The sequence below is a fragment of the Xenopus laevis genome, chromosome 8S (assembly GCF_017654675.1).
Source record: "Xenopus laevis strain J_2021 chromosome 8S, Xenopus_laevis_v10.1, whole genome shotgun sequence".
NCBI classification, from domain to species: Eukaryota; Metazoa; Chordata; class Amphibia; order Anura; family Pipidae; genus Xenopus; species Xenopus laevis.
In genome coordinates, this window is record NC_054386.1 from 80,922,972 (window position 1) to 80,945,115 (window position 22,144).

At 41.3% G+C, this 22,144-nt stretch overlaps 1 protein-coding gene across 1 annotated transcript in view; it reads left to right on the top strand.

The window, feature by feature from the left end:
* The window catches only part of notch4.S (notch 4 S homeolog), a 56,734-nt gene that overhangs the window by 28,971 nt on the left and 5,619 nt on the right, over nucleotides 1-22,144 (top strand). Inside the window, exons 19-29 of the mRNA XM_041575228.1 lie at nucleotides 1,210-1,394; nucleotides 3,491-3,620; nucleotides 4,232-4,477; nucleotides 4,881-4,993; nucleotides 6,963-7,285; nucleotides 10,148-10,540; nucleotides 11,095-11,249; nucleotides 11,558-11,777; nucleotides 13,910-13,991; nucleotides 14,080-14,221; nucleotides 14,792-15,099. Coding sequence (XP_041431162.1) covers nucleotides 1,210-1,394; nucleotides 3,491-3,620; nucleotides 4,232-4,477; nucleotides 4,881-4,993; nucleotides 6,963-7,285; nucleotides 10,148-10,540; nucleotides 11,095-11,249; nucleotides 11,558-11,777; nucleotides 13,910-13,991; nucleotides 14,080-14,221; nucleotides 14,792-15,099 — 2,297 coding nt within the window. The remainder of the gene's footprint in view (nucleotides 1-1,209; nucleotides 1,395-3,490; nucleotides 3,621-4,231; nucleotides 4,478-4,880; nucleotides 4,994-6,962; nucleotides 7,286-10,147; nucleotides 10,541-11,094; nucleotides 11,250-11,557; nucleotides 11,778-13,909; nucleotides 13,992-14,079; nucleotides 14,222-14,791; nucleotides 15,100-22,144) is intronic.

Genomic DNA, 22,144 nt, shown 5'->3' on the forward strand with positions numbered 1-22,144 from the left:
CCCCCCTCCCTGCTCCACACCGCACAGGAGTTAACACAAGTAAATACCCATAAGCCTGTAAATACCCCTTGTTGCAGAGTCAGCGCAGCAGGGGCCATCTTTAGCCACTTTGGTAATGTCCGGGTCTTCTTCCGTCGCTTCGGTAATTTTCATCACTTTCGGCGCATGCGCAGTTGTAGCGAACTGGGAAAATGCTCCAACTGCGAATGGGCCGATACGGAGCTTCCTTACTGAGATTACCTGAAGCGGATAAAGAGCCCTCCTGCACTGACTCTGCAACAAGGGGTAATTACCGGCTTAGGGGTATTTACTTGTGTTAACTCCTTTGCGAGGGAGCAGGGAGGGGGTACTATGGAGGGTAGGGGTTTTTATTAGAAAGGGGGTTTAGTTCTCCTTTAAGGCGAATTTTTTCAAAATTAATCAGTTAATAGTGCTACTCCAGCAGAATTCTGCACTGAAATCCATTTCTCAAAAGAGCAAACAGATTTTTTTATATTCAATTTTGAAATCTGACATGGGGCTATATATTTTGTCAATTTCCCAGCTGCCCCTGGTCATGTGCCTTGTGCCTTGTGCCTGCACTTTAGGAGAGAAATGTTTTCTGGCAGGCTGCTGTTTTTCCTTCTCAATGTAACTGAATGTGTCTCAGTGGGACATGGGTTTTTACTATTGAGTGTTGTTCTTAGATCAGGCAGCTGTTATCTTGTGTTAGGCAGCTGCTTTCCCTATGCTGGGGGGAAAGGGAGAGGGGTGATATCACTCCAACTTGCAGTAAAGAGTGATTGAAGTTTATCAGAGCACAAGTCACATGACTTGGGGCAGCTGGGAAAATTGACAATATGTCTAGCCCCATGTCAGATTTCAAAATTGAATATAAAAAAATCTGTTTGCTCTTTTGAGAAATGGATTTCAGTGCAGAATTCTGCTGGAGCAGCACTATTAACTGATTAATTTTGAAAAAAATTTTTTCCCCATGACAGTATCCCTTTAATGGAAAAGTAGAAAGTTGCCAATGAGAATATTTGGAAAAGTGTTCTTCCAGTGCCAGCAAGCAGAAAGTATGTTTAGTCCCCCCCCTTTCTAGCCCAGGTTCTGCCATCAACCTGCTAATCATCTCTGTGTTTCATCTGTTTGCTTTATATGTACCTCTCTGATATAGCCTCTCTTTCTTCTCTGAGCCATACTCTTACTTTCAATTCCTTTTGTTAGGAGTTGACACCACAGCCCTCTGTAATGGGCATGGAACTTGTGTGGATTCTGGCCATTCCTACATCTGTCATTGCTTTCCTGGGTATACTGGCTCTCTGTGTGAAGTAAAGACTGGTTTCTGCCAGCCAAACCCATGCCAAAATGGTGCCCATTGTCAAGAGCAAGATGGATCATTCCTCTGCCAGGTAAGAGCATTTCTGAGCTTTGAAAAGGATCATAACTAGATACGCAGAAAGCTGTATGTAAGGAGACAAGGAAAAACTAAGAACAACGAGTTTTTGTGATGCAAACACGAAATTAATCAAATACTTTAAATTAGAGAGGCCATGTTAATAAGTGTAACATTGGACAAACACATTAGTTTTCTATTTAAAAAATATCTGTGTTGGGGTAATATCGCCAGTTTTTTTCAGCTTTTAACAAAAGTTCAACTGTGACAGAAATATTTCATTCCAAAGCAACTTTGACACCGTTTTATCCATACCCTGATTATAAATAACTCTGGCATCCTGTCCGGCTAAAGGATTGCGGTTATTTGTTCTCCAGCTCAAAACTGCTGATAGCCCATCATTTCCCATGGGAGGACGATCTACTGCTTCCCTCTTATTATTGCTATTATTAACATGCATTTTTAGAGGGCCAACATATTTTGCAACGCAAGTAGGATGTGTGTGTGATCAGGATATGATGGTCTCATTTTAACATAACACAATCTAGGGAGCCATAAATACTATTAGATGTTATTTCCAGCCAAACCAAAGACACGTGGCACAAATCTGGTAGCCATAATGACTTAAAGGGATACTGTCATGGGGAAAAAAAATTTTTTCAAAATGAATCAGTTAATAGTGCTGCACTGAAATCCATTTCTCAAAAGAGAAAACAGATTTTTTTATATTCAATTTTGAAATCTGACATGGGGCTAGACATATTGTCAATTTCCCAGCTGCCCCTGGTCATGTGACTTGTGCTCTGATAAACTTCAATCACTCTTTACTGCTGTACTGCAAGTTGGAGTGATATCACCCCCTCCCTTTTCCCCCCAGCAGCCAAACAAAAGAACAATGGGAAGGTAACCAGATAGCAGCTCCCTAACACAGGATAACAGCTGCCTGGTAGATCTAAGAACAATACTCAATAGTAAAAACCCATGTCCCACTGAGACTCCAGTTACATTGAGAAGGAAAAACAGCAGCCTGCCAGAAAGCATTTCACTCCTAAAGTGCAGGCACAAGTCACATGACCAGAGGCAGCTGGGAAATTGACAAAATGTCTAGCCCCATGTCAGATTTCGAAATTGAATATAAAAAAATCTGTTTGCTCTTTTGAGAAATTCAGTGCAGAATTCGTCTGAAGTAGCTCTATTAACTGATGCGTTTTGAAAAAAACATGTTTTCCGGTGACAGGATCCCTTTAATGTGGCCATACACGTAGAGATCCGCTCGTTTGGCGATTTAGCAAAACGACCGGATCTCTACCTGATATGCCCGCACTGAGGTGGGTGACATCAGACTGATCCTAGGGCTCAACGATTGGATCATAATGCTTCCAATACGGGCGGTCGGATAGCGGGACCGCATTTATGATGTTAACACTGACCGATTGACATCTGCCCGACTTTCGGCCAGATATAGATCAGGGAAGCCCGTCGGAGGGCCACACGCATGGGCCGATAAACTGCCGGTCTGTCGGCAACTTTTATCGGCCTGTGTATGGCCAGCATAAGTCATTAGTTGAACACTGCAACAGTGTAAGATGAAACACTGAAGCAAAAAACTAGGACCAAATTCAGTTATTACCCCAAAAGCAAGAATTATTGTGGAAAAGCTGACAAATTCACAGTAAGGAAAGCATCACATCTATAGAACACAATGAACAACTGGGGCCCAGAGCAGGGGGAATTGTTAGTTCCATTTGTAGGGAAAGGAGAAAAAGGAAACATGACAATACCTGGAAACTACAGCAGAGCAAGATAAGAAATTGTCTGGAATTCTGATCATTTGTAGCTTTTCTGCCTTAGATGTGTGCAAAAAAAGTTGCAGTTGTGATTAGATGTGTTACTGTCTGCACAACTGATACATCACGTTTTTTAATCAGATGGGTGCGTCTGAGATGCACAAGTACTTCCATGTCCCAGATTCCTATTCTTAACTGTAATATGGAAATACTTTATTAGTTTTGAGCAATATAAAGATACACACTGCTAACCATTCCCTGTACCATGTAGTGTTAAAGGAACACTAGTTTATATGTTAAGCTACATTTCTCCTTTTTTCCACAGTGCCTCCCTGGATTTCTTGGGCAGACTTGCGCAGAGAGGGATCAATGCCTGTCAAGGCCATGTTTCTACAATGGGAGGTGTGTGGCACAAGTTGGGGGATACAAATGCGAATGTCTCCCCGGAACCCAAGGTAACATCATATTGAAAGCAAAAAGGGTAGAGAGAAAAGAATAATCAGGAACAGAAATGAGGGGAGTGAATGAGAAACAGTAATAACTTGAAATAATAAAATTATAACCAAAGAGGGGAGGAGATAGGTGAACTAGAAGAATCTGTTTGGATATGAGTTTATTTAATTTACTTTATTATAGAGGATTGTATAACTTGTTTGTACTGTGTATACATTGATCATGGTGATGAGTTTTGTTTCTTCTAGATACAATTTCTTTTGTCTTCTTTATCCAGCAGATCTACGATCTCTCTGTTCAGCACATCCAATCCTTCCCTTACGCCTCCACTCACTTCTCTACTCCCTGCCTCTTTCCCACATATCCTTTACTCATATCCACCTATTCTACCTGTTCTTCTTCTGTTCCACTTTTTGCCCTGTTTGAACTCCCCTCCATTCTGCTTCAATCCATTCTGCTCATTTCTTACGTTCCTTCTCTGCTCAACATTCGCACCCTATTCAGTTAATTGAGGTCCATCCAGCATGTGCAGCCCTGCTACTCTACTCTTTATTATATCTTTATGTGTTTTGAATATTTTGATTTATTGTAAATTCTTCTCTGTTTATTTCAGGAATCCACTGTGAGATAAATCCAGATGACTGTGCTACTGTATCCTCTGAACCAAAGTGCTTCCATGGTGGTACATGTAGGGATGAAATTGGTGGCTTCTCCTGCTTGTGCCCCCCAGGATTTGTTGGTAGGAGGTGTGAAGGAGATGTGAACGAGTGTCTGTCCAACCCCTGTAATCCAATAGGAACAGATATCTGCATGCAACTGAATAATGCTTACAAGTGCAAGTGCCATCGCCTATACACAGGTGAAAAACGTACTACTCCACATAATACTTTCTTCAAAATAAAATAATTTCTTTGTGCATTAAGACAATATATATTGTCAGGGATAACAAATGTGATTTAAATGTATATAGAAATGTATATTAATGAAACAATTGTTCATATGACACTTCCTTTGACAAGCAACAACAGGATAGAACTGAATGGCCGGCAATTTTCCTGTTCTCCATTTGTTCTTCTGTGCTTCTATCTGTGTGTTTCCTATACATTACTTGAAGAACTTGTGTTTATCTTCGGTAAAAGAAAATGGCACCGTACTATATACTGTAGGCCTGTTTTATAATTAGGATTTTATAAATGTATAAAATATTTGTTCTTTCGTTCATTATATCCATTATGACCTAACTTTTAATATTCTCTCCTCAGGTCAGAAATGTGAGCAGCTAATAAACTTCTGTGCAAATAACCCGTGTTTCAATGGAGGCTCCTGTGCAGTTACAGCCAATACACCACTTGGATTCACCTGCAGCTGCCCAAAGGTCAATTTTGAATAACCTCGGCATAGAATATTATTTTTACAAGCTGGTTCAAAAATAATGGTCAGATATAGCCACCTAGGTTGCTGCATCAAATTGGTTGTTAGTATGCAAAGATTATACTATGATTATGGAGCTGTCTAATGTAATGTAGCTTGCGGATATCTATCAGTTTTATAATGTAGAACACATTTACACAAATATATATTGGCAGATGAACTGGGAATTCAATTATATTATTTGCAAATTACCAATCTGGTTACCAACAAAAAGAAAAAGCCAAGATGACAATGTAAACCATTAGAGGATAATGCAGTGATCTAGGCTTTACTTCTCTTCTTGAATTTGGAATTAATGGGGAAATGTAACAAAAATATTCGCAATGTGAAAAGTTTTCCTTTGCGCAAATTTAATATAGCTTTTGCGAACCCAGAATCTGTTTAGCGACCACTTCCAACAGTGGAAGAAGGTTTGCGAATTTTATAGTTTGCGCCAGTGTATAGTTAAACTGTAATTGCATTGCGAATTATAATTGTGTATTGCGAAATTTAATTGCGCACTCTTATGAAGTGCTTGAAGGTGTCGTAACTTTTTGGAGCAAACATAACGACTTTTTCGGTAAGAAGTTCCATTATATTGACTGCGCATTGGCGCAAACTATAAAATTCGCAAACGGTCTTTCACTGTCAGAAGTGGTTGCTAAACAGTTTCCGGGTTTGCAAAAGCTATATTAAATTCATGCAAAGCAAAATTTGTTGGCGCAAAGGCATAACTTTTCGCATTGCGAATAGTTTTTTCCATTACCGACTTTTATTACATTCCCTCGTACGACACCTTCAAGCACTTCTTAAAAGTAGGCAATGCGCAATGAAAATTTGCAATGCAATAACAGCTTAAGGAAGAATATTACCTTGCGAAATGCTAATTTTTATTCTTATTTGTGCAAACTGTTTTGAAATTTGACTTTTATTCAGTAATGTACTAAGACGCACAGCCGGGCCCCCCGCCCCCCTCCGTACGTGATTTTCGGACCGGATTTCAGTGGCGCACGAGCTGCCGAGGGCCCTGAGGGGGTGCTGGCCCGCTCACACCCCCTGCTCCCCCGGTAGTTCCGCCACTGCTTTTATTACATTCCCCCATAAATGTCTAATGTGCAGTTTAAAACTTTTGCATCCAAAAAGACAAATAATTCTGTCTCAAAGAGCTTTTTTGGGCCGATGCCATCATACCAGCATAATTTAAACCAGCGTAAAGAACTCACTTTGCTGAAAAATTTGTGAAACTGTGAAAAAAAATCACGAAACAGCAAAATCTCAAGAAACACATTAAAGTCAATGAGCGTTTTTTTTTTTTCTTCAAATGCATTAAAGTCAATGGGTGTTTTTTCTTATGGTGACTTTTTTTCTCCAAATGCATTAAAGTCAAAGGGTGTTTTTTCTAATGGGTGTTTTTTCGCGGCAAATTTTTCCATGGAGAATTTTCACCGCAGTTTCGTGAAAAAAATTCGCACATGGCGAAATTCCGAAATTTGCAGCAAATCCATGGCTGTCAAATTAATTCGCTCATCACTATTCTACACTTTACTGCACTTAACACACAATGCCCTTGCATTTAGTGGCAGAGGAGAAACTGGTGATTACTTGCTTGCAAAGTCCCCTGTAACCGGAAACCAAAGACATTAATTAGGGCAGTGATTATGTCCCAGACATAACTCCACCAAAGCTTGAGAAATAGTACTCCACAGTAGAAACCAGTAGCAACCATTAACTAGAAGTTCTGAAATGCCAACAGCAGCAACAATGACGGGTTTCTCTCTGTGATGACCTTGCGTAAAGGTTGTACTTGCCTTGTGCCTTATTAAACCCTTACTCAGTACAATCTGTGTAAAGGGGTATGTGTAAATGACCATGCTCATTGCATTTTTGACTTTCTGTATTTATCAGCTTTTCTCTTATTTTTCGTAACCAAACAGGGATTTTCAGGAGCAACCTGCAGTGACCCCATTTTACCATGCAGTCCTTTTACTTGTTATAATGGAGGGCAGTGTGTTCCTGGCACAAATGGACAGCATTATTGCCAATGTTCTAGTGGATACAGTGGCCCCCAATGCCTGGAGATAATTAGGCCATACACTCCCTTGGACAGTACTTCTCCACCAGTCTTACCTGAAGCCTGGAAGAGATGCCCCCATATAGACTGTAAGAAAGTCTTCAGAAATGGAGTTTGTGACAATCACTGCAACAATGAAGAGTGTCTGTACGACGGCTTTGACTGCAATGCCACCCAAGCTTGCAAGTATGTTCAGCTACATATTTGTATGTCCCACACACTGTGTATGTGTAACCATGCAGGGATCAGTTTCTTTCTATAACAAACATGAATTATGAAAAGCTGTTTTATTCAACAGTGGTGTGTATGCAATCCGCAAAAAACATCCTCCTGCTCCATGTCCTGACCTTTAGTGGAGCATAATCTAAAACAGGATAGAAATTACATTTTACAAAAATGGTTGGGAGGGGGCAAACGTAACTGCTTCTGCATCTAAAGGATATAAGATAGATTTAGACCAGTTAATCGATAGACCTAAATATGTCCTAGAAAGCAATATATAATATTTAGTAAGGCAAAGCAGCCTTATGGAGAACACAGTTTATGTGCATTCTCAGTAAATTATAAAAATATATTATAAAGACTTTTTTATAAGACACTTTTCAGCATACACTGTACACTGGTGCAAACTGCAGGTATGGGATCTATTATCCAGAATGTTCAGGATCAGGGGCTTTCTGGATAAGGGGTTAGCTCCATACCGTAAGCCTACTAAAAAAATAATGTAAACATTAAGGGGCCGATTCACTAACTTCGAGTGAAGAATTCGAAGTAAAAAAACTTAGAATTTTTGTGCTCCTCGAATATCGAATTGGCGTAAATTCGAATGAGTAGACTGATTCGAATAGATCGAGCGCAAAAACGCTGCGACTATTCGCCATTCGATAGTCGAAATACTGGATCGAGCGCAAAAACGCTGCGACTATTCGCCCATTCGATAGTCGAAGTACTGTCTCTATTAAAAATACTTCGACCGCCTACTTCACCACCAAAAACCTACCGAATTGCTTTAAAAGCCTATGGGAAAGTCCCATATGCTTGTTTTCCAAGTTTTTGATCGAATAAAAAGGCATTCAATCGAATGAAAATCCTTCAAGCGAATATTTGATCGAGCGCCTATTCGCCTGGCGAATATTCGCCAATTCGACTATTGGCCAGCACGTAAATTCGCCCGAATTGTCTATTCGATTCTATTCGATTCTATTCCCCAGTCGAATTTCGAGGGATTTAACCCCTCGAAATTTGACCCTAGATGAATTTGCCCCTAAATCAAACTCAATAGGATTGTTTTGCCTCCACTTGCGATTAATTATTTCTTAGTTGGTATCCAGTACAAGGTAGTGTTTATTATAACAGAGAAAATGGAAATCATTATTAAAAATTTGCATTATTTGCTTAAAGTGGCGTCTATGGCAGAAGGCATTCCTTTAATGCTTTCTGGATAACGGGTTTCCAGATAACAGATCGCATACCCATAACAGCTTCAATCTTTCTTCCACTGCAACTTTTGTGCAAGGGAAAAATTGTACAAGAATAATTTTCTGCATGGAAGTGGGTGGGGTAAAAATAAAAGGGTTTGATATGAGCAATGGTCCCGTTGGGGGACATAATTGAAGAAAAGTAACGGGTACAACCAGATTTAATTAGCAGAAATAAAAAAAAGCTTAGCTAGGCAAAAGAATAACCCCCATGGCAGATTTATAAAACTGGCTATATTTAATAATAGATTATGGAGATGTTATAACAATTATGTAACTGCTTCGTTCTTGTAAAATAAGTTATATCTGCCAAAAATCTGCATTTGTGTGACTGATTTTGCTTCTAAATGCTTTTTCTTAATCATAATTCCTTAACTGGACAGCTGGTAACTGGTGTAGCAGGTGTTTCTTGGTTAGAGAACATTCTTTTCCAAAACATCCCTTTACCCCAAGAACATCTATCACTGCTCAGCAAATCTGTAAATGTAAAACAGTAATTGTCAGTAAGCAGTGAACACTGCAATGCATAATAAACAAATCACAAAGAGCATTCCCAGAGACAATTTGTAAAGCAAAAAACGTGCAACATACAACCTATAAAAAATGTGTGCAAAACTAATTGTTCCTGGTTCCATGTGCATCTCTACCACAATACTGTAAATGGGATAGAACCTCTTTTACTATCAGTAAAAAATAATATGCTGGCCTTCCCACAGTTGCTTCAAACAATGGCTGAAATCAGACCTTTAGGGGAAAATTCACTAAACGACGAAGCGCCTAACGCCGATTCACTAATGGACGCTGGCGTAAATTCGCTAGTGTTACTTCGCTCCCTTACGCCTGGCGAACTTGCGCAACGGACTTACTACGCAAATTCACTGATGCGCGAATTATTCTGAGCGCTACCTTTTACGGCAGACTTCCTTCGCCACCTCAGACTAGGCGAAGTGCAATAGCGTAGATTGGGATTGCTTCAAAAAAAAGTTAAAAATGTTTCTAAGTCCCAAAAAACGCTGGTGTTTTTTCTTTTTTATGGGTGATAGGCTGTGAGATCGAAAAAATTTTTGGGGCTACCCTCCTTCCCCCCTACATTTCCTAACTCATGGCACCTTAACTATACAGTGGGCACATGTGTAGGGCAAAATAAAAATGTTATTTGCTGTTTTGAAGGTTTCCCAGGCTTGTGTAGTGATGCTACATATACCTCCATTGTAACTTCAATTTGGCGCCGTATGCAAATTAAGCATTGCTAGCGTAACTTTGCTTTGCTTGGCGAATTAACGCTAGCGCAACTTCGCAACCTTATGCTTCCCCTGAGCGCAACTTCGGATTTTAGTGAATTTTGCGTAGCACTGGCGAAAATATGCCTGGCGAAGTTCGGCGAAGCGGACGATGGCGCAACTACGAATCTTAGTGAATGTCCCACTTAGTTGGAAATGGAACATAATTTGAGTGGCGTTGAGTAAACGTTGTCATTTTTGGTGTTGTGTGGCCTTTTTGCCTCATTTTTTTTGTTATATTTTTTTTATTGATGCTGATAGCTGTTTCCCACATTTATTCTCTTCCACAGCCCCCTGTATAACAATTATTGCCTGGATCACTTTGCCAATGGTCACTGCGAAAGAGGATGTAACAATGTTGAGTGTGGCTGGGATGGAGGAGATTGTTCAAGTGAAGAAAGAAAGATGTATGAGGGCACGCTGGTCCTAGTTTTGAACTATGCTCCTCCTGTGCTTTACCAACGAGAAATAAACACTGTCCTACGAAATCTGTCCATGTTAATCCGAGCAGGAGTGAGACTTAAGAGAGACAACAGTGGAAATATGTTGTTTAGGTATCGTAAAAGTGACAACCTTGATGAGCTCTCCTCTGATAGACTACAAAGATGGGAGTATAAGGAGGTGGAGAACCCTGACATCAAAGATCTACCGAAGGAGAGCGTGCCACAGGAGGACACTATTGGGTAAGATCTTATAGTAGGATGAATAAATAAATATTTGGGATTGTGGCTGATAATATGGGGGAAAAAAGAATAAGAGAAAAGAAGGGGTGGTTCACCTTTAAAGTACGTTCACTTTTAGTATGTTATAGAAAAAAAATTTGATGTGAAAATGTGCCAGTTTCGTATACTTCTATTTTTAGTTTTTTAATTTGCATTCTTCCTCCTCCAGCTAAAAACAAATGCTGTATAAAGCTATATGTTTATTGTAGTTGCTCATTTTAATTACTCAACTATTGAATAAAAAGCTAAATAACTCATAAACTACAAATAATACAAAAATGACAACCAATTGCAAATTGTCTCAGAATATCAATCTCTACATCATACTAAACGTTAAGGTGAACAACCCCTTTAAGGAATAAATTCTTATGGCACATCCATGATGAACTCTGAGGGTCTGAACCAAGACAGAAGATGAATTAGGTATAAAGCACTGCGTATCTTGACAGCGATATATAAATAAATGATGATGATGATGATGGTAGAAAGATATCAATGTATACTTTTTTTTACAGTTGTGTCCTATTCCTGGAAGTATTTGGAGCTGAGTGTGTGCAGCCTCCTTGTCTTCATACATCAAAAATTGCTGCAGATTTTGTGACAGCTCTAAGTGAGAAAACTGAGCCCCATCTACCATATTCTCTGTTGGGAGTGACATACAAAGATACAGGTGAGTACAAACCACAACATTCCCCCACCCGTTATGTCTACATGCAGGTACAAACTGCTGTTTGTTTCTTCCCAAGATCGTTTCATGCTTTATCAATGATTTTTGTTTTTAATTCAGTGTAATATTCACCATAGCCTTATTGCTCACCTAATCAGACTTTTTTATATTCTACTTCTGTTGTGTTCTTATATTCTTTGTCTTTTCTAATACTTGGTTTTAACTTATCCTTTATTTTGTTTATTTTTATCTTTGTATCGTTTGTTTTATTTTCCATTTTAAATACCTAATTTCCTTCCTCTTTCTCACAGACAAGAATGACATTCTGGTGGCCACCCAGTTGCCGTGGCCTTTGGTTTGGGCATCTGTTGCTGTTGGTGTGGCTCTGGTTTTAGGAGGATTTATTGGCGTCCAGCTCAGCAGAAAGCGTCAACATGGGGTTCTATGGCTACCTTCAGGATTCAGTCGGCATCGATCGGGAGACGGTATCAGGAGAAGGGAACCTGTGGGAGAAGATGCCACCAGACTCAGGTAAGTTTAATAGTTGTTAATTTGTTTGTGCTACTAAATAATCTAAGATAGATCAACCTACATATTAAAGGAGCAGCATGTAACCTAAGACCAATAAAAAGTGTGTATATTGCATAGTGCATAGTATTTAACACAATTATATATTTTAATGTCGTGTGAACTATATACCCTGACTCCCAATGAAAAGAAAATTACAGGTTGGATCATAAGCTTAAGGGTAACTTATCAATGCAAATTCAGTTAAAAAAATGCAATTTTGGGCCGTTTTATTCAACAGTGGTGTGTATGCAATCCACAAAAAACATCCTACTGCGCCATGTCCTGACCTTTAGTGGAGCATAATCTAAAACAGGATAGAAATTACATTTTACAAAAATGGTTGGGAGGGGGCAAACGTAACTGCTTCTGCATCTAAAGGATATAAGATAGATTTAGACCAGTTCATCGATAGACCTAAATATGTCCTAGAAAGCAATATATAATATTTAGTAAGGCAACGCAGCCTTATGGAGAACACAGTTTATGTGCATTCTCAGTAAATTATAAATATATAATATAAAGACTTTTTCATAAGACACTTTTCAGCATACACTGTACACTGGTGCAAACTGCAGGTATGGGATCTATTATCCAGAATGTTCAGGATCAGGGGCTTTCTGGATAAGGGGTTAGCCCCATACCGTAAGCCTACTAAAAAAATAATGTAAACATTAAATCAAACCCAATAGGATTGTTTTGCCTCCACTAGCGATTAATAATTTCTTAGTTGGTATCCAGTACAAGGTAGTGTTTTATTATTACAGAGAAAATGGAAATCATTATTAAAAATTTGCATTATTTGCTTGTAGTGGCGTCTATGGGAGAAGGCATTCTTTTAATGCTTTCTGGATAATGGGTTTCCAGATAACAGATCCCATACCCATAACAGCTTCAATCTTTCTTCCACTGCAACTTTTGTGCAAGGGAAAAATTGTACAAGAATCATTTTCTGCATGGATGTGGGTGGGGTAAAAATAAAAGGGTTTGATATGAGCAATGGTCCCGTTGGGGGACATAATTGAAGAAAAGTAGCGGGTACAACCAGATTTAATTAGCAGAAATAAAAAAAAGCTTAGCTAGGCAAAAGAATAAACCCCATGGCAGATTTATAAATATATTTAATAATAGATTATGGAGATGTTATAACAATTATGTAACTGCTTCGTTCTCGTTCTTGTCTTTTACCCATAAACTAGTCAGAATTGCGGCCACCACAATTGAGCCAAAATGAATTGCATGTGTGTTTTTACAAATCAGACACAAATTCTTAAATAGAGGTTGCATTGTTTTATAAAAAATTTTTCTTTGGTGTTAAAATGATGTATGCGTGTGATTTTTTTTTTTAGGTGCGAATCCGCTGTGCCTATTAACTGTGGAAATGCTGGAATTACCACCACATTTAGGGCAGAGACAGATGAGAAGATTCAGGGAGATTTAGTCGCCTGGCGACAAATCGATCTTCTTCTGGCGACTAATCTCCACAAACTGCCTCCCCGCCAGCTAGAATCCAAATCGCCGGCGGGGTTGGCACTCGGAACGATTCTTTTTCCTACGTTGCTTCACGAGGAAACTTCGAAAAACAAAGCTCTCCGAGTGCCATCCCGCCGATGATTTAGATTCTAGACGGTGGGGAGGCAGTTCACAGATTAGTCGCCCGAAAATGAGGCGCTTTGTCCCCGGGCGACTAATCTCGCCGTATCTTCTCGTCTGTCCTTAGTGTGGTGGTAGCTCCAGGTCACTTGCATCAGTGGGAGCACTTGCACCAGATTCAGCGATAATACAACTATAATGAAGTACAAGGAGCATGTTTGTGAACAAGTACCTAATGAATAGAATGAATATGTGCAATAATTGCATCTAGCAAGACTACAGTGGCTGTGATAAAATGTGTGCCCTTATATGTATAAATATTAACACAGTTTAATGATTCTTCTCTCCCCTTTATGTCAGATGAAAGCCCATGTTATGACCGTACACAAAAGTACAAACCTAACAAATAATGCAGTGCATTGTTCCAAAGTTTATATTCTGGTTTTATTTCTGTTTACCTTTGTGTCCTTCTCAATGTTTCTCTCTTTCTTGCTTTGTTGAAGGCCCCTAAAGCATGATTCGGTGTATGATGTAGATTTAGCTGCTGAGGAAGAAGTTCTACAACCAAAGGCCAAAAGAGTAAAAGTACATACCTTACCCAACTATCTTCTTCTTCACCGCACTTTCCTCTTCACTGCCTTCTGTCATACCCATTACATTTACATTACTGCAGGTACCGGAGGAATGTTCCATCCTTGACCACCGTCAATGGAGCCAGCAGCATATTGATGCCGGGGTGCGTTTCCCACAATGCATTGCTCTGACACCTCCCCAGCAGGAAGCTGATTGCAAGGACATTGATGTGAGAGGTCCAGGTACTTATGTGCTTCTGACTTTTTCCTCCTGGATGACTATACAAAAATACCCTGCTTATTAATGTGTTTTTATCATTCTCCTAAACCAGACCTACATTTTTTGTTTCATAAAGTTGCCAGAAAGACACAGCGTTGTCAAAATGTATTATTAATTATACATTTGCTGCAAAAATCACAAATATTTACCCTTATGGATCAATTTTATAGGGTCTTTACACGGTTAACACAATGGATCCTTTTCAGAATCACCAAATGCAATTACATAACAATGTATGCTCTGTGGTCCTTATTTCAAATCTGATCTGGTCACAATCTGCAAGGAGCTTGTATGTTCTCCCAAGTCTCCCAAATTTCTTCTGGGTACTCCAATTTCTTCCCACATTCCAAAAAACTACAGGCAGGTTAACTGGTGTGTTGTGTGAATGTTTTAGGGACCTTAGATTGTAAGCTACAGCAGTAAAGAAGACATCCATAATTTTTCACACTTTTTTTTCTTTATTCATTTCTCTTATAAATAGTTTATTTAGACGTTTTGACTGATATACTTTGATTTTTATGTTTCTCTTACAGATGGGGTCACCCCTTTAATGTCAGCAATCTGTGCAGGAGGTGGACTTGAACCAGCTGGAGGTGGCACAGATCCACCAGAAGTAGAGAGTTCGGCAGTAGTCATATCAGACCTCATTAGTCAGGGAGCCAGTCTCAATGCTCAGACAGACTCTACTGGAGAGACGGCACTTCACTTAGCTGCTCGCTTTGCAAGGCAAGATGCAGTCAAATGTATGCTGGATGCAGGGGCTGATACCAATGTTCAGGATAAACTGGGGAGGACCCCGCTACACACTGCTATTGCAGCTGATGCTCTTGGTGTCTTCCAGGTAATAAAGTGAAAAAATCAAGGGGTTTGGAGTTCAAATAGTGCCAGGGAATTGAAGGGAAACTGTCCTTTTTATATACAGGAAATGATTTGGTGCAAAAGCTATTACAGTTTGTACTATAAATGCAATTGCCATATGCCCACTGTATCAAATATTCTGCATGATTTAGGAAAAATGGAATATAACATCAGGACTGAACTGGGAGTCAAAATAGGCCCTGGCATTTCAAGTACACAGAGGCCCAACCAGACCCCCACCAGCCCACTCCACAATAACTGTCCATGACATCTTATAGCAGCCCCTACTAACCACAGCTGGTTTCCATATTGCTTAGCACATATGTGCTTTTAAAATGATTCATCAATCAAATCCCTGTTCTTCTCTATGGAATTGCAGTGGAAATCAGATTTAAATGTCATGTGATATGCTGTATCCAGTTATTTTGGAATTCAGCCAACATATTTGGCAGGATTTGGATTGATTTATAACCTCTATATAAAGCTGAACTGATTGAGGCAGTATTTCTATTTAAAAAAATATTAATGAGGTGTATGCCTAAAATATTTTTCCTTTTAAAAATGATAAAAAAGACACACCAATCCCTGAGGAGCATAGCGATGATCTACATGAAGCCTTATAGCAATTGTTAATGTTGTGAAGGACAGTAGGAGTTTATTTTCTGTTTTGTTATAACATACATTATTTATGAAGATGATCCAGCCTATAATTACATAGTTAAATCGGGTTAAAAAAAGACGAAGTCCATCAAGTTCATCCCTCCATATGAAAACCCAGCATCCACACACACACCCCTCCCTACTTTCACATAAATTATAAATACCCATATCTATACTAACTATAGAGTTTAGTATCACAATAGCCTTTGATATTATGTCTGTCCAAGAAATCATCCAAGCCATTCTTAAAGGCATTAACTGAATCAGCCATCACAACATCACCCGGCAGTGCATTCCACAACCTCACTGTCCTGACTGTGAAGAACCCCCTACGTTGCTTCAAATGAAAGTTCTTTTCTTCTAGTCTAAAGGGGTGGCCTCTGGTACGGTGATCCTCTTTATGGGTAAAAAGGTCCCCTGTTATTTGTCTATAATGTCCTCTAATGTACTTGTAAAGTGTAATCATGTCCCCTGGCAAGCGCCTTTTTTCCAGAGAAAACAACCCCAACCTTGACAGTCTCCCCTCATAATTTAAGTCTTCCATCCCTCTAACCAATTTAGTTGCACTTAGTCTCTGCACTCTCTCCAGCTCATTAATATCCCTCTTAAGAACTGGAGTCCAAAACTGCACTGCATACTCCAGATGAGGCCTCACCAGGGACCTATAAAGAGGCATAATTATGTTTTCATCCCTTGAGTTAATTACCTTTTTTATGCAAGACAGAACTTTATTTGCTCTAGTAGCCACAGAATGACACTGCCCAGTATTAGACAACTTGTTATCTACAAAAACCCCAAGATCCTTCTCATTTAAGGAAACTCCCAACACACTGCTATTTAGTGTATAACTTGCATTTATATTATTTTTGCCAAAGTGCATAACCTGCATTTATCAACATTGAACCTCATTTTCCAGTTTGCTGCCCAGTTTTCCAACTTAGTCAAATCACTCTGCAAAGTGGCAGCATCCTGCATGGAACCTATAGTTCTTTCAGTACTTTCAATACAATACTATGTTCCAGGTCAACATTCCTTAATTTAACCAGTAACCTTCTGTGTGGCACTGTATCGAATGCTTTAGCAAAGTCTAAGTAAATCACATCCACTGCCATTTCAGAAACGAGGTCTCTGCTTACCTTCTCATAAAAATAAATTAAGTTAATCTGGCAAGATCTATTACTAATAAAAGCATGCTGGCACACACTCATAGTATTGTTATTTGCTATGAAGTAATTAAGTATAGGGATGTAGCGAACGTCGGAAAAAAAGTTCGCGAACATATTCGCGAACTTGCGCAAAAACGCGAGCGGTTCGCGAACGGTTCGCGAACCCCATAGACTTCAATGGGAAGGCGAACTTTAACATCTAGAAAAGACATTTCTGGCCAGAAAAATGATTTTAAAGTTGTTTAAAGGGTGCAACGACCTGGACAGTGGCATGCCAGAGGGGGATCAAGGGCAAAAATGTATCTGAAAAATCTGCCTGTGTGTGCTTGGAAGAGATAGTGTAGGGGGAGAGCTGTTAGTGATTTCAGGGACAGATGATAGTAAGTTTGCTGGCTAGTAATCTGCTTGATACTGCTCTGTATTGGAGGGACAGAAGTCTGCAGGGATTTGAGGGACATTTTAGCTTAGGTAGCTTTGCTGGCTAGTAATCTACTGTTCTCTTTAAACAACTGCCATACGTTGACCTTGTAGACATTGTTTGCCCAGTTTTTTTGGTTGCAGCCACTGAAGCACAGTTGCCAGAAAAAATATGCCATATAAATGCTGAAAATAGTCATTTTTTGCCATACGTTGACCTTGTAGGCATTGTTTGCCCAGTTTTTTTGGTCGCAGCCACTGAAGCACAGTTGCCAGAAAAAATATGCCATATAAATGCTGAAAATAGTCATTTTTTGCCATATACGTTGAGTCAACGTATGGCAAAAAATGACTATTTTCAGCATTTATATGGCATATTTTTTCTGGCCTCTGTGCTTCAGTGGCTGCGGCCAAAAAAACTGGGCAAACAATGCCTACAAGGTCAACGTCGTTGACCTTGTAGGAATTGTTTGCCCAGTTTTTTTTGGCTGCAGCCACTGAAGCACAGAGGCCAGAAAAAATATGCCATATAAATGCTGAAAATAGTCATTTTTTTGGTCGCAGCCACTGAAGCACAGTTGCCAGAAAAATTATGCCATATAAATGCTGAAAATATGCATTTTTTTGGTTGCAGCCACTGAAGCACAGAGGCCAGAAAAATTATGCCATATAAATGCTGAAAATATAAATTTTTTTGGTTGCAGCCACTGAAGCACAGAGGCCAGAAAAATTATGCCATATAAATGCTGAAAATATGCATTTTTTTGGTTGCAGCCACTGAAGCACAGAGGCCAGAAAAATTATGCCATATAAATGCTGAAAATATAAATTTTTTTGGTTGCAGCCACTGAAGCACAGAGGCCAGAAAAATTATGCCATATAAATGCTGAAAATATGCATTTTTTTGGTTGCAGCCACTGAAGCACAGAGGCCAGAAAAATTATGCCATATAAATGCAGAAAATATGCATTTTTTTGGACGCAGCCACTGAAGCACAGTTGCCAGAAAAAATATGCCATATAAATGCTGAAAATAGTCATTTTTTGCCATACGTTGACCTTGTAGACATTGTTTGCCCAGTTTTTTTGGTTGCAGCCACTGAAGCACAGAGGCCAGAAAAAATTAAACCAGTAGGGTTTGCACCCTAGTTTTGTAACGGTGGCGGAGGGAGGAGGAGGACGCTAAAGGACAGCTGTGTGTGGAGTCATGAGGCTTGAAGAGAAGGACAGCTGCATAGAAGTCAGAACAAGTCTTCCGGCGTGCAGTAACCCTCGAGATCCACCCCTCATTCATTTTAATAAAGGTCAGGTAATCGACACTTTTGTGACCTAGGCGAGTTCTCTTCTCAGTTACAATCCCTCCTGCTGCACTGAAGGTCCTTTCTGAGAGCACACTTGAGGCTGGGCAAGACAAGAGGTTCATGGCAAATTGTGACAGCTCTGGCCACAGATCAAGCCTGCGCACCCAGTAGTCCAGGGGTTCATCGCTCCTCAGAGTGTCGATATCTGCAGTTAATGCCAGGTAGTCCGCTACCTGCCGGTCGAGGCGTTCTTTGAGGGTGGATCCAGAAGGGTTGTGGCGCTGCCTTGGACAGAAAAACATTTGCATGTCTGACGTTACAGACTGGCCAAAGGGCTTTGTCCTTGCAGGTGTGCTCGTTGCAGGATTACTGGCACCTCTGCCCCTGGAATGTTGATGAGTTCCTGAAGTGACATCACCCTTAAAAGCATTGTACAACATGTTTTGCAGGCTGGTTTGTAAATGCCGCATCTTTTCGGACTTGTGGTATGTTGGTAACATTTCTGACACTTTATGCTTGTACCGAGGGTCTAGTAGCGTTGCGACCCAGTACAGGTCCTTCTCCTTAAGCCTCTTGATACGGGGGGTCCTTCAACAGGCATGACAGCATGAAAGACCCCATTCTCACAAGGTTGGATGCAGAGCTATCCATCTCCGCTTCCTCATTATCAAGGACTGCATCATCCACCGTCTCCTCCCCCCAGCCACGTACAAGACCAGGGGTCCCCAAAAGGTCACCACTAGCCCCCTGGGAAGCCTGCTCCTGTTGGTCCTCCTCCTCCACAAAGCCACCTTCCTCCTCTGACTCCACTTCTGGCACCTCTCCCTGCGTTGCAGCAGGTGCCTGGGTTCGTTCTGGTGATTCCGACCAGAAATTGTGCGCTTCCAGCTCCTCGTCACGCTGGTCTACAGCCTCATCTGTCACTCATCGCACGGCACGCTCCAGGAATAAAGCGAAGGGTATTAGGTCGCTGATGGTGCCTTCGGTGCGACTGACCATATTTGTCACCTCTTCAAAAGGTCGCATGAGCCTGCAGGCATCGCGCATAAGCACCCAGTAACGGGGGGAAAAAATCCCCAGCTGTGCAGATCCAGTCCTACCACCCAGTTCAAAAAGGTACTCGTTGACGGCCCTTTGTTGTTGCAGCAGACGTTCCAACATAAGGAGCGTTGAATTCCAGCGAGTCTGGCTGTCAGAAATCAAACGCCTGACTGGCATGTTGTAGCGCTGCTGAATGTCAGCAAGGCGTGCCATGGCTGTGTAGGAACGTCTGAAATGGGCCGACACCTTTCTGGACTGGGTGAGAACGTCCTGGAATCCTGGGTACTTGGAGACAAAACGTTGGACTATTAAATTTAACACATGTGCCATGCAGGGCACATGTGTTAAATTGCCTAGTCTCAACGCTGCCAACAGATTGCTTCCATTGTCACACACCACTTTTCCGATCTGCAGTTGGTGTGGGGTCAGCCACCGATCGGCCTGTGACTGCAGAGATGACAGGAGTACAGATCCGGTATGGTTTTTGCTTTCCAGGCACGTCATCCCCAAGACAGCGTGACAACGGCGTACCTGGCACGTCGAATAGCCTAGGGGGAGCTGGGGGTGCACAGGTGTGGAGGAGGAGAAGGAGGACCCAGCAGCAGAGTAAGAAGAAGAAGAAGACGAGGTAGAGAGCGATGGAGGAGTAGAGGTGGTGGCAGAACCGCGTGCAATCCGTGGCGGTGACACCAACTCCACTGTTGTTGTTGAGCTACCCATTCCCTGCTTCCCAGCCATTACCAAGTTCACCCAGTGGGCAGTGTAGGTGACATACCTGCCCTGACCATGCTTGGAGGACCATGCGTCAGTAGTCATATGGACCTTTGGCCCAACACTAAGTGACAGAGATGCGGTAACTTGGCTCTGCACATGTTGGTACAGGTGTGGTATTCCCTTTTTAGCAAAAAAATTGCGGCTGGGTACCTTCCACTGCGGTGTCCCAATTGCTACAAATTTGCGGAAGGCCTCAGAGTCCACCAGCTGGTATGGTAAAAGCTGGCGGGCTAAGAGTGCAGACAAGCCAGCTGTCAGACGCCGGGCAAGGGGGTGACAGTCAGACATTGGCTTCTTACGCTCAAACATGGCCTTCACAGAAACTTGGCTGGTGGCAGATGACTGGGAATGGGAACAGGTGGTCAAGGTGGAAGGCGGAGTGGAGGGTGGTTCAGACGGGTCAAGGAGAGCAGAGGTAGAGCAGTAAGATGCTGGACCAGAAGGAGTGTGGCTTTTAGTTTGCCTGTTGCCTTTGAGGTGTTGCTCCCAAAGTGCTTTGTGCTTGCCGCTCATGTGCCTTCGCATAGAAGTTGTACCTATGTGGCTGTTGGGCTTACCAAGGCTCAGTTTCTGACTGCACTCATTGCAAATTACAATGCTTTTGTCAGAGGCACACACATTAAAAAAATCCCACACTGCTGACTTTTTGGAAGTGTGCGATCTGGCGGTAACAGTAGAAGTTGGCGGCATTGGCGGCAATGGCGGGTGCGTTGGCCGGCTGAACACAGGTGGCTATACATGTTGTTGCCCTACTGATCCCTGCGGGCTGTCCTCCCTGCTTCTTCTAAGTCTTATTCTCCTACTGCCTCTCTGACTCTCCGTCTCTCCATCTGAACTACCCTCCTCTTGCTCTCTTCTACTAGGCACCCACAAAACATCAATCTCCTCATCATCATTCTCCTCAGATGCATCAATTTCTTCTGACACATCACAGAAGGAAGCAGCAGCGGGGACCTCCTCCTCATCACTCATTATGTCCATCTCTATCGTGTTCTCTGCCAGAATTAAATCTGGTGTAAGGTCCTCATCTCCTTCATCTTCTTCTGGCAATAATGGTTGCGCATTACTCAGTTCAAGAAACTCATGGGAAAATAACTCCTCTGACCCCAGTGAAGAAGGGGCACCGGTGGTGGAGGAAGTGTTATGTGGGGTGGCCATAGCAGTGGAGGATGAGGAGGATGTTGTGGTAAAGTTAGAAACGGTAGAGGATGGGGTGTGCTGTGTAAGCCAGTCAACTACCTCTTCAGCATTTTGGGAGTTCAGGGTCATTGGCTTTTTAAAACTGGGCAATTTGCTAGGGCCACAGGATTGCATAGCAGCACGGCCCCTAGCACGGCCTCTGCGTGGCGGCCTGCCTTTGCCTGGCATTATTTTTAAAAAAACAACAACAACAACAAAAACTCAGTTGGTTTTTCTGGAAACGATAATACACACAGCTAGATGGCGGGTTGAAGAAAACACTGTGCAAATAATGCCTACAAGGTCAACGTATACACTACTACAGCGGTGGATACGGATTACGTAAAATATATGAATGCTGCTTGAAAAAAAGTAACTCAAGTGGTTTTTCTAGAGACGATAATATTATCAATATTTAGACAAAATGTGAACAAGCTCACACAGCTAGATGGCGGGTTGAAGAAAACAGTGTGCAAATAATGCCTACAAGG